General features: G+C 32.2%; 1 protein-coding gene across 7 annotated transcripts in view; it reads right to left on the reverse strand.

Moving 5' to 3' along the window:
* The window catches only part of Prkg1 (protein kinase cGMP-dependent 1), a 1307364-nt gene that overhangs the window by 127513 nt on the left and 1165593 nt on the right, over positions 1-14258 (reverse strand). For 6 of the 7 annotated variants that reach the window (XM_013077205.3, XM_004858324.3, XM_087185544.1 and 3 more), the window contains one exon: positions 1843-1908. In XM_013077205.3, coding sequence (XP_012932659.1) covers positions 1843-1908 — 66 coding nt within the window. Of the gene's footprint in view, positions 1-1842; positions 1909-6400; positions 6675-14258 lie in introns of those variants that run through there. The other variant, XM_087185548.1, reaches the window with a different exon arrangement.

A 14258-nucleotide genomic window follows, 5' to 3' on the forward strand; every position in this document is an offset into this window, starting at 1 on the left:
TCTAACAAAAGTTCTTATCCCACATTTCCTGCCTCTTTCAGAGCATAACTCCTCAAATATATGACTGCATATTGCTTTATTATATTCTTGGTGGAATATCACTGTGCCTCCAAAACTGATTTTCCTTCTATATTACTTCTACATTTTCTATATCCCAACTCTATTCCTGATCTCTCCTTGCTGTTTACATTCAGTCAGATCTTGAATCCTCTGGTTTTCCATATTCATTATTATACATTCTGCCTATAAATATTATGATCACCAACTGGATTTAGAGTCCTATCCAGATATTGTCTTCATCCTCTTCCTCTAACTCATCTTACACAGCATTCTCAGATTATTTTGCCAAAGACATCATAATAGTGATACTATTTTGCCACATAAAATTTTCAGAGTTGCCCTTATCTCAACATTCAGTGTTCTCAGTGAGCTACCTCTAACATGCTTGTGAATTTATTTCTTATAACATCTCTCCCAATTACCCTTACAAAGTCTCACCCTAGCTAGTTGAAATGTGTTATTTCTTTATGAGTATGGCTTATGCTATTGATAGTATTTGTGCTGTCTTCCTGTACTTTCAGATCCACCTAATCACACCATTACTTCCTGAGTCTCCTCAGTAGTATCTTCCCTTTGTGGATTCCCTTAAAATCTTATGCTGGAGTCTTTTTGCTTCTGTCTTAGATGATGGTTATTTTTGTATATGCCACATTTCTAGTAAAAACTAATTCCCCAAACAAGCATCTGTGCTGCACTTTTGATTGTTCTCCTAGTACAATGCCTTATACATGGTAAAGCTTCAGCAAAATGAGTTAAATAGATCAAAGTACAAATGGATATTTGTAGATTCTGAGAATCAGACAAAAAATAATCATTTCAGAGATATTCATGGATGTTACTATCACTTGGCAGCTGTGTCATTGTTCTGGCTCTAGTGATCCAGCACAGACGGACCTTGAAACTAAAGCTTGTGAATCAAGTGAGATCCTTCACTCAGAAACCCTGAAATCAGCATCTTAATCCATCATCCTGAGTTTATCGTATCTCATCCCTCAGTTTCATGTCACACTGATGTTCAGTGCCTATTACAATTACAAAAGATCCATTAAATTTCTGCTAGTTGTCTTTGGATTAAGCACTTGATTTTTCGATAAATTTCTCCACATACACTGCAATGAGAAAACCACTGGTTCCAGATAGTACATATGCATTTTAACCATGTTCTTGGAGACTCAATAATCTTAATATTGTTTAACCCTCAAAGCATTCAAGTAATGAAAATAGCAACCCAGAATGGAATAGAGAAACAGGGCCCATGAAACAAATATTTAATGCCTCTAAATATATGCCCATGTTTAAATTGATACATTCTCCAAAAACATCTTCCCTAAATGTTTCAATGATAGAACTCTCAGGATAGAGGAAAAGAGAAGATAACTAAAACATCCTCAATAACAACAATAATAATAATTCTAAAAATTGCCGAAATACTAGCTTTAGTTAAGCACTTGAGTAAAAGGCACTCACACTTGTAATGCTTTAATCACATGTTCTCATTAATCCTCAAAATATCCCTAAGATATTGCATTAGCTTACTTTACAAATGAGCTAACCGAGCTGAAGCTCATAGTGGTTAGTTAAGTACAGTACCTTATTAAACCTCACAAAGCAGAGGCAGCCACTTCCAAGAATAATATGTGATGATAATCAAATGTAGAACTCATTTCAAAATGAAAAGATATAAAACAAGTGTTAATAGCTCCATAAATTGATGTCTAATTCCAGAAGCATGTATATTGCCATTATGAGTGTACAATAGGCACAGTGAAGCAGTGTACTCACTCTCTGTCAATCACAAGGCAGGTCACAGCTTCTGCAGCAATTACATTTGCTGTTCTCACATCTTCCCTAGATGAAAAATAGAGATATGAGGATAAAGCTGTTAATATCAAAGGAAAGTGTCCACTGTGATTAATTCAGGAAACCTACTGAATTATATAAATTTCTGATTTATACACTTCTAGGTTTAAGCTTTATTCATGTTACAAATTTCTTTGCCCTGAGGAACCACATCACCCTTGTCATTATTCATGGAGAAGCAATGATCCATTGTTAAATTTTTTACATTTAAAGTTTTAGTTACAAAAGTGTAACAATTTTATATGATCATTTCTTTTGCTCTCTGGGAGTTCTTGAATTAACTGGAAATGATGAAGTTTGTAATGGTCATGTAATGTAGATGAAACTTTTTTAAAAATCTGAAGATATAATTCTTGTGTATAAATTTGTCATTATATCATTGAAAACAATTGGTCTGCTATAATTATTTTCTTAAGTTAGAGACCCAATTTTTATATAGCTAAACTTTTGGCGATTTATGGTACACAGTTACTCGTCTCTATCACAGCTTATGGTTTCTCAAGAGTGCATTAAAAATCTTGGTCACACTGACTGAAATATGTAAAAATTGTCTCTTTAAAAGCATTTAATTTTCCTTACAGTGTACCTATTAATCTCATAGACCTTAAATGTTTGTCCTAGTACCTTTTTTTCAGTAGTCAAAGGTAGATTTGAGAAATTAACATTCACAATTTATTTTTCAGCTACAAAAATTTAATAGTACCATTGTCACAATATTATGTGAAAATTCAGTCTTTTTCTATAATAATACAATTTCTAAGGTAATATAATTAATTATAAATGTATTTGGAATATATTGCAGAGATAAACACATATGAGACAATATACTGTTAATAAAGTCTAAAAATCATAGAACACCATGTGTCTCTAGTATCGGGCTTCTAAAGTTTTGAAAATAAGCATGTTTCCAGTGAATTTTTCTATTCCTCAAACATACTAAACTCTGACATGTACTTCTGGATTCTGTATTTTTACACTGAACTCTTTGACTTTCATTGCTGCTACATCATGCTGTTAAGATTACAGTCATTTTATATAAGCTAGTGTTTGGTATTTGGTAAAGCAAGTTCCCTCTCTCAAATGTAGTAGTTCAGAAATATTTTGGTGATATTTTTAAGCATTCATCATTTTACACAGACTTCAAAATAATGTTTTCTACTTCTAAAGAAACTCACATTGGGATTCTAGTAGAGCTGTACTACATTTATGCCTTGAGCTCAAAAGGAGCATTTTCTGATGACATTAATTTTCCACAAAAGAACATGGCATGTCTTTCACTTGTTCAGATTTAGTTTTATGTTCTTTTAAATAAGATTCCATGATTATTTTCACTTGGGGCCTGACATTTAATGAAAAATTATTCTTGGGTGTTTCATATCAAGTTTCTCATTGTCAAGTTATGAGCAACATTCCTTTTCCATTTGTTTTTCGCTAGTTATGCTATTAACAAACAAAGCTCTCCTGAACAAATCCACCTTGGATACTATGTTCTCTTCTGACTCTAAAAATTTTATTATAGTCTCACTAACTCCTGGTATGATCCTCCCAGTGGCTCCATCACATTTTTGCCTTCTAGCCAAACTGGCTCTTTTCAATCAATCTTTTCATGTCAATCTTTTCATGTCCCTCCTGCATAAGCTCTTCATGACATGCTATCCGCAGGCCTAGGAAGCACCTCTCCAATTGTCTGCCTAGTTCCCCCCTTCTTATCCTTATCTCAGCCCAAGTGCCCGTTCCTCAGAAATGCCATCTTGAATTAACTAGGTCAGATGCCCCGTATATTGGTTTCATGATCATACATATTTCTACATGCAAAACACCTATCGTCGTTTGTAATTTATACATTCATTTATGTGGCCATTGGATTATTGAAACTATTTCTCTCCCACTAAGAGAAATAATCCAGAGTCCTGGGTCAGCATAGTAGGGTTCAGCCATTAGAGTCACATTGCCTTGATGTTAAACCCACCTCTACCACTCAAATGCTAAGGAAGCCTCAATTTCCTCACCAGTAAAAGGGGATGATATGAGTACCCATTCACCATATGGAATTAAATGAGGTAATCAAAGACAGGTTTATCACAGGGCCAGGCACTCAGGAAGACAGTCTGTTCTATTTATTTCTTCTAATTTTTCTCATCTCCAACATCATCTATTATGTGTGTCCTTGTGGAGGCTTTGCCTGGTGTTTCATAAAAACATTTCTATCTTGGAAAAAAGGGGGGCTTCTCTGTGCCCCATAGATCTACACAATATAATTTCAAGTTCATTAGGACTTTCAGAGTTGGAAGTTTTGGTGAAGTGAACACAACAGGCAGGAAACATCAGTGATGCCCGTTGAATCCTTCAAAGCTGGTGTGAATGACTTATTTCTTAGGATACTGCTTATGACAGCATTAGTTCCTACAAGTTACTCATAGCCTTAGAACCACAACAAAACAAACAAAACCACATTCACACCTTTATATAAGACATCCTATTAAATCTCACTTTCCCTAAATATATCTCCATTTTGATCATTTAGAGATTATTCAGTGGAGCTTTTAAAATAATGTATACAACAAAATAAGGCTTGATTTTGAATATATTTTCCACGTTTATAAATTTTTAAAATGTACTTATCACAGATTTCCAGGATTTTAAGATTTTATCATATTATCTTTTTAAAGTGGATGTACTTTAAAAATTGAATGCAATGTCTGTGCAACAAAAAGAAAATATTGCTATTTTAAAATGTAAATGAGAACCAAATCAAAGATCATAAGAATGTCTTAGTCAATAGAAATGGAAAATATTTTATTATACAAAGGAAACTTTTTGAATGTTGGCTAAAATTAGAGTAGCTAGGAAAAAGACATAAAACTAAACTAAAAAACTAACATAACTTAAAAAATAAACAGAAAAGAGTGTAACATCAGGGGGAACAACATATTAAACAATTAAATTTTTAAAAATAGGTTTATATTTGTCACTTATTGAGCATCTAGTGTGCGTTGGGAACTATATTGACCAGTTCTTATAAATTCCATTGTTGCATACCAAATATGTTGGTTATTTTATCTCAGATTTCTATGTAGGAATACAGATTCAGCAGTACCCCAAAGGTCAGGCATAGCTCATGTGTTGCAGCATTGGAATTTGAACACAGATTTGGCTGTTCTCAAAGTCACGCTCTTTCATAACAGAATACTGTTTATAAATTTCATTCTTGAGTTTAATTTGACAATTCTGAATTTATTAAATTACTTTTTGTTCAGTAGGTACTCTTAGTGTCCACTGTTGTGAAAATTATATTTAATTGTTAATAAAGCAAGCATTAATATATTTATGTGTATCCAACTGCAAAATGAATCTGATGAGGTATTTTGATTCTTAAAATATCAATATTCCTATACATGGCTTCTATGTTGTTTTATAATAATATTGCAATAACTATTATTTAATGCCATGCTCATTCAATGCCTAATGTATGCTGTCATTACAATATTATTGTGTTTCTACTATTTAGGTGCTTAATGCCTTTATAACTTTCTATGCTTGTGTCCAGAAATGCCACTTCTATGCGCTCTGAGATTCTGTTCCTATGAAAGACAAAATGCTATCCTACCTAGTATGGGCATATATTAATTTGTCATCTTAGTCAAGATGGCAGAAATTTCTAGTGAAAGAATATTATTGATTACAGCTGCCAATATTATGATTATTTTGTATATTTATTTCCTCTGTGGGTCCAAAGACATTGGTAAAAGCAAATATTGTTTGGATTTAGATATGAACTGTTACATGCTCATATAATACAGAGGTCCTTGTTCTGTTACCACATTGACAGCCATACATATGATACATATGATAACTGGCTTCACATAGAACATCTACCCAGTTAGCAGGGGTAACAAGTAATACTGGTTTAGATATGAGGAAAGGAAAGATGGAGTGCAATAGTATTATTTTTTAAAATTGAGATTTTAAATTTTGGCAAATCAGGGTACTTAGTTCCAATTGAAAAAATATATGAGATTTTGAAAAAAGTACTGACTGTGACATAATTTCAAAACTAGAATTATAAGATAATGCTCAACTTACTTAATCAAAACTTTCACCAAATACAACCAGCCTTTGATTGCTTGGCACAAGAGGCTTGCTTCTTTTTAATGAATAAGTGTATCTTTGTCTATATAATACTCTAAGTCTAACATGCACATTGTCTCATAAAATAAAATCTCATGTTTTTCTACTTAAATGCCTTTGTATTAGTTTATTTCAGCATGACAATTAATAAATACTACTGTGAAAGTATCTGGCAGATTAACAAATATTTTCACAAATGTGCTATTGATTAATGAATAATTACAGTCAAAGCTATGCGGTTTATTAGTGGTCCCCCTTTAAGCATGTTTGGAAGAGTTAGAAATTCCTTTCCATGAAATTATACAGCATGAAAATATTTTCAAATATTTGCAAATATTTTCTATGCACTGACTCTGATATTCTTTGAACTTCATCACTGGAATCTTCATCATCGCTGTATCCCAAAGTAGAATCACTGTCAGGATCTGAATAATCCATTGTAAAGGTTTGCATTGACTCTTCTGGTTCTGAAGCAGTTCTGTGTTTCATGCCTACTAGAGAACTCCATGACACATGGCTCTCTCATGGGAACAAATGCAGAGTGGATGAGGCCAAAGCAGATCATAAAGCAAAGTAGCTGTCAGAGTAAGGGAGCTCCTTTTTCAGCTGTGGAGCAATGTGACTACTGTCAACAGAGTTCCAACACACTACCTGTGCCAGCCTTCATGGAAACTGACACTCCTCCAAATGCACATGAGCTTTCGGCAATCCACAGATCTGAATGCTTCATTCTCTGGCATGTGCACTAGTAGTGTCTCAGTTAAGTTTGGTTCATAGGGCACAAATAAAATCCTTTTAATCCCAATATCAAAGGTAATATCACAACAAATAGCATAATGAAATTTTATAGGATAGGAAAAGCATCAAAGAGTCATGTAAAATAAAACTACATCATTGAACTGATTATGAATGAGAATTGGAGAGATTGTGGTAAATCTAAGAACCCTTCATTCCAGTTCCTATATCCATCCATGAAAACCTCTGTGATTATTCAATAGCATTTGTAAAGAATAAGAACAACTACAAAATGATAAATATTTCTATATTTTAATTATAGAATAAAAGAAGGAAAATATCATAACATTATCTACCAGATAAGAGCTTACATTAACACCTTGATGGCTATTATTCCAAATCATTTATTTTTTCTTAACTATTTATATTTTTATGGATATAGTAAGTTAGGAATTATCTTAAATATTAACTAAAGACAGACTCATTATCAATTAAGATTTAATAAAATCTTTAAAATGAATTGGAAATCTTTATTTTTTAAATTAAGTTCATTGGTTCATTTTAGGTATACAATATGATGACATTCATTATTGGGAATTTGTACCTTTACATGACATATCTTGGTTCTTACTTTCCCCCCATTCCCCTGTCTTCCCTTCAACCCCTCCCCCTCCCTATTTACAAAAACTCTGTTTCCTTTTTTCCTTTTCTCATATTTATTCCTTTCCCTTCTTTCCTTCCCCTATCCCTCCCACTTTCCCTTCCCCTTACATTTTGATTCTTATTTACACTTTCAGTTTCTCACACCAGAGAAACCATTCAGTTTTTACACATGTGTATCCTATTTGTTTCACTTAAGAGTATGGCCTCAATGTGCATCCATTTAGCTATAAATCTCTCTAATTTCTCATTCTTTATTGCTGAGTAGTACGCCATTTTATAAAAAAAACCAAAAACACAACAATCTTAAGCTCAATTACAAGAAACAGCTGTGTGCCATGATGAAATAAAGTTCCAAAGGAATAAATTTACATAAATAATTTTAGAATATTGAAAGTTTTTCCACATATTAAAGTAAATGTTATTGAATGGATATTTACATCCTAAGAGATTTACATACTGAAGAATAGTAATTAGACAGAAAATATAACCTCTGTCCTTTAGAATCCCATAGTGTGGAAAAACATTGAAAAAAATGAATAAAAGTCAATGTTTTGACAAAAATATATATCACCTCATTATCAACATACACTTAATTTTAATATAGATTCACTCGGTGCTTACATGGTGCAGTCTATAGTTTCTCATCTTGCCCTAATCTAAAAGAGAATTATTCTTCTCCTGAGTTGTAGAACAAGCTAGAGTTATTATAATACCTGACTTCAAAGTATACTACAAAGCTGTAGTAACCAAAACAGAATGGTATTGACATAAAATCAGATACATCCCCCAAGGAAACAGAATAAAAAACTCAGAAAAAATTCCAAATATTTACAGCCAACAGATTTTTGATGTTAATATAAAAAGCTGTTGAATAGCAAAGGAAATGCACAAGAGTGAAGAGACAACCTGTAGAATGGGAGAAAATATATGGAAATCATGTATCAGATAAGAGGTTGATAGCCAGAACCTAGAAGTTATGCAAGAAAATCAACAGCAAAACAAACAAATAACAAACAACAAAAACCACAGGTAATTCAATTTTTAAAATTAGTAAAAGACCTATACGTACATTTCTCAAAAGAAGACATAGAATACAGGCTGAAGATGAAGCACAGTGGTAAAACACTTGCCTGTTATGTGTGAAGCACTGTGTTCAATTTCCAGTGCTAATAATAATAATAATAATACATGGAATGGCTAACAGGTATATGAAAAATTTTCACCATCAGGGAAATGGAAACTAAAACTACAATAGATATAACCTCATTCCATTTATAATGTTATTATCAAAAAGACAAAAATAAATGTTGGCAAGGATTTGGAGAAAAGAGAATTCTTATACACTGCAGTGGGAATGTAAATTAGTGCAGCCACTATGGAAAATCACATAAAGTAGAGAATTCTCAAAATGATAGAACTATAATACAATCTAAGAATCACACTACTGGGTATATAGCTAAAGGAAATAAAATCAGTCTATGAAAAACCCATCTGCAATCCCATTTATTACAACACTATTCACAATAGTCACGATAGGGAAACCAGAGCATCAATCAATCAAGTGATCAAAAAATGGGACACACAGAATGCTATTCAGCCATAAAAGGGTAAAATCTCATCATTTGCAACAATACAGATAAACTTAGAAGATATTGTGTTAAATGAAATATCCAGGTACAGAAAGACAAATAGCTAATGATTTCACACATATGTGGAACATAAAAATATCGATTTCATTGAAGTTGAGAGTAGGGTAGTGGTCAACAAAGGCTAGAGAGATCAGAGGGATGGGGACTGGGAAGAGGTTTTATCAAAAGGTGCAAATGTTAGAAAGAATAAGTTTTGTTACTGTTTTGCACCATAAGGTGAATACAGCTAGCAATAATGGACTATATATTTCAAATTGCTAGAAGGGAGGATTTTAATTTCTTTTGTTAATTTTATTGGTATATTTTAGATATAATTAATGTTCACATTCATTATAGGGAATTTGTACCTGTGGATAATATATCTTGATTCCTCTTTTTCCCCCCAATCCTCTCCCCTCCCTTCAACTCCTCTTCCCTTCCTTATTTACAAAAGCTTTGTTTCCTTTTGTTCCCTTCTATTCTCTTTTTTCTTTTCTCTTCTTTCTTTTTCCCATCCCTCCTCCCTTTATCTCCTTCCTATTTGAACATTTTCTCTCCATTTCCCAATATCTATTATACATTTTGGTCCTGATTTACACATTTGGTTTCTCACACCAGAGAAACAATGCTATATTTAAAGATATGTATCCAATTTATTTCACTTAACCCACTCAACCACTTATCTTTTACAAAGGGACCAAACACCTTCACTAGTAGAAAGATAGGCTATCATAAATGGTGCTTGGGAGAACTGGCCTTCTACATGTTGAAGATTAAACCTAGACCCATGTCTCTCACCATGTACTAAACTAAAATTGAAATGGATCATTAACCTACATATTAAAACATAAACACTTAACCTGGTGCAAGAGAGACTAGGTAGAACTCTTGAAGACATAGGGGTAGGCAAAGGCTTTAAGAATAAACCCCTGATTGCACAGGAAATAATATCAAGAATCAACAAATGGGGAGTCATCTTAACAAAAAACTATTGCACAGCAAAATAACTCACCAACAGACAACCCATAGAGTGGGAAGGGAAAACTTTTAATATTCTCACAACAAACAGATCCTTAGTTTAAGGAGATGGACATAGATGTTTAAAGAGGTGATCTGATTACCTACATTTGATCATTATACCATGTATGGAAACATCTCCTGACACCTCATAAATATGTGCATTTATGATGTGTAAAGAGAATGATTCTCTAGGCAGAGAAATTATAAGGGTTATCCATAAGAGAACTTCAAAATTAATTCTTCTTGTTACATGGGTAGATATTTTCATTAACTGCATTAGTTTATTTCCTGGGAAAATTAATATCCCCTTGGATTTAGATTTGCAGAAGGACACAATGACTAAAAAGAGAGTGATGACGTTGGAAAAATTCAATTTCCACACTCCTTTTTTGCATACTACGTCTGCTGGGTTTACATCATAATGAATTTTTTACCTGTAGGAACTTCACATTCTATAGGATGCTTCAATGACAATGAATATAGAATATTTATTAGATTGAACCAAATGAAATTGCTTTTTTGTGAGTTAGAAATGGCTGAATATTGACAATTTCATACAGTTCAACCTAATACATGGAATTAGTGAAAGGGGAGAAAAAAGCAATTGTAGAGGGATGCACACTGCTAATTTTTTGTTATGCCCCTCTGTAACAGCAGAACGGAGATTCAACAGTGGTCCGTGCTTCTTCCATATTCCATAGTAGGATGAATTCACTGCCTTGAATATTAAGACATGACTGATGGCTTCTGTTCCTTCTCTCCACTTATTACAGGTAGTTCTTTCCACATCCCATTATAGATGGTATAAGAAATTACCAGTGAAGAAATTCTGAGACCACATTTCTTTCTTGTTAGGGAACAAATGACATTTACTTTGGTTTAAATTCTTCTTTGGCAAAGAATTATAAATTTAAAGAGAGTTTCCAACATACATCTACAGGGAAAGCAAAAGGTTGTTCTTCCCTGTTATTATTTCATCAGTAATTTAGAAGTATAGAATTATATATTCCATTGCTCTTGTTCTGTTAGAGGCCTATTTGGGTTATTTCTTAACAATTTAGAGATATTTTATTTTAAGGAAAAAAGGAAAGAATCTTCTATTGAAATTGTGTAACATTGATTCTAGAGTATAACATAGGAGATATCTAGGTGCTCTGTTTATTTACTCAAATCAAACATTCATTTTCCTCTTATTCTTGTCTTTTTCCTTCTGTCAACTAGACTTCACAAAATAACATGGACTAAGGTATATGTGGTGGCCAGCTTTACTTTTCAGATAGTGATACATGTAATTTCGTAAAGTAATAGACCAAAGAAAAGTTTGAATTTAAAATAAATACAGATGAAGTATTTAATGGGTCTGTGAGGGGTCACGAGTTATGGCAGGGAATAAAATTTTGCATTTGTCTCTTCATTTTGATTCTCTTGATTGAGAAAGCTGAAATGTAATTGTTCATTTTTTACTATTTAGAAAGTAGAAGAAAAATGAAGCATATAGGTATGATGGCTGTATTGCTGGACCACTAAACCTCAACTAATGTACATTTGAGATGAATGTTAAATTGCATGGTTAACAAATTTCAAAAATTATTATGAAAATACTTTCAAGCCAGGACTATGTTCTCTTTCATTTGTAGAAAATTCTACACAACATATGAGAGAATGTCTCTTATTTTTTGTTTCACTGTGTAACTTCTAATTATCCAATTATTATAGTTTTTTATGTTCCTGAGATGATTCATCCTAAATCTGAAAATATTTCTTTCAATAGAAAGGGATGTTATAAGCCTTTAATTATGATTTACTATATGATTATTAAGTGGCATATCATGGAAGCTATGAAATATATAAAGTTTTATAGTAATATTTTACATCAGTGACTAAAATGTATTTTCATACAGAAATCAAACATATTCACTTGAAATAATAATTCTCATACTTGGAGGTCAAGAACAATGTAATACATGTCTATAAAACCACCATTTTAATAATTTAAAGTTAAATTTGAGATTTTTTAAAACAGTTCTTTCAGGGAAGACTAATACTAAAATTCTTAAATAATCTGAAAAAAATATTTGTACTTGCTCTTCAAATACTTCCTATTTTTCTCACCTTGAATAAAGAGATATCTCTCTAAACAAAATTCTTTAGTAATTTTAGAATTTAATACATATAATATAGTATAATCTCACCCCAACAGAAGATTAAGTTTGAATCAAAGACAAACAGAAGAAACTATTTAATATTGGTAAAGAAAGGAAAGTTATATCCATTCTGAATAAAATGTATTGAATCCAAATTACTGCATATAATTGAAAATCCTACAATTGGCATTCATTTGAAAAAAGCAAACCAGGCATTTGATTTATTGAACACACCAATCAATATTTACCAAGAATTTTGACACATTAGACTTTCCCTACCTTTCAGGCACCTGTTTATATAGCTCTATGAGCACTGAAATGATCTTAAAATATTTAATATCAATGTTTTACATATAGCTATTTATTCATTTAAATGATTCTAAAATATTTGCAGCTTAAATATTTAAATATCCAAAGGCTAATTTATTCACTATGTCAAAAGTTTCTACAAGTTGATAAAAATATAATGAAGAACACACTGTATAAAAATGAGCAAAAGACATAAACAGATTGTTCATAGATATGGAAAGAAAAATAGTCTCTAAACTTAAGTACATATACAATATTTCACATACAGTGAGAAGAATGTAAAAGCATGTGAATTACACTGTTGGTAGAATTACAATTTAGTACGTCTTTTATAGAGATAGTTCCGTACTATTTATTAAATTTTTGTTACAGTTATTTATCCTTGATATGCACTCACACTTTAAGAAAATTATGACATTAAAAGGACATTCCTACACCATTATGTATAGTAATAACATTGAAAATAATGTAAATATTCATCAATGTGAGATTAACTGCATTATTGTAAAATAATAAATAGGGATGTTTTAAAACCATTGTAAAAACTGAAGAAAGCCTGCATGTATATGGTATGTTGGATATCTTAAATGAAAAAAGCTATAGTGTCATGTATATATGCTGTCTTTATGTAAAAAACACAAAAAGACACACAGGGATTAGAAGATATTAAAATGCATAGATGTTTTCTAGATGCCTTACATCACAAGTAGTTATTCCTGAAAAAAGAGCATTGTAATTAAAACACAGAACAAGCAGGAAGAAATATTTTTGTAGTTTTTGAATTTTATGTGATATATTTGAATTATGTGCCATGAAATAATTATTTTCTGAAAAAAAAATACATACATCAAATAACAGCAATTGACTCATAAATAATTTCTGGCTAAAAGAGCAGTGGGCTCTTTTACAGTCCCTGAAGTCATTCGATGTGAACTACATGGTTATCCCTCTGTCCATCCCTGGGCGACCTCTCCCCCATCACACCAACATCTTCCCCAGCTATCAGAGATAGAGCTAACTTAGGCTGGTGCTGCCTGATTACACTCGGGAGACAGTAGTTCAGTGGGTAGAGCAAGTAAAAACATTTGACATATTATCCTCCAGTGTCACTTACACCATTGCCTTTTGCCCTGGTTCCACAGGCAGCAATCACAGGAACTAGATGACAAACTAAGGAAGATATTTTTTCAGCAAGGACATATGCTTCTTCACATCCTTAGCAACTGTGAGGGTGGCATTCGGATCTTTTAAAAAGGCTGTTACCTTTGTGTACAAATATATATTTCACCTGAATACCTCTGTATGTTTGTGATAATTAATGCTTACATTTAATATTGCCTTAAGAGTCTCTTTTTAATATTTCCACTAGTCATTGAAAAATAGATTTTTCTCTTAATAATGATTTTTCATAATTTAATTACATATGGTACATTAACCACAGTTATTAAATAACACTAAATCTTCTCAATGAGAGAGTAGAACACAGTAGTTAGAAGAGCAGATTCAAGAATTACTTCGTGTAGGTTCAGATATCCAATTTATAATCTGAATTTCAGATAGGTAATAATTACTTTCTTAGTATAAGTGTGTGTCATGTAATGACATACTCAGAGTAAAAACCATGTATTATTTATCTAAATGCAAATTTAGCCAGATGTCCTATATTTTATTTGGCTACCATAGACAAAGTTTCTGAAGAGATATCCTGAGT

This window comes from Heterocephalus glaber, unplaced genomic scaffold (genome assembly GCF_053883595.1).
Source record: "Heterocephalus glaber isolate CG9 unplaced genomic scaffold, H.glaber_assembly_v1.0 deba00001497, whole genome shotgun sequence".
NCBI lineage: Eukaryota > Metazoa > Chordata > Mammalia > Rodentia > Bathyergidae > Heterocephalus > Heterocephalus glaber.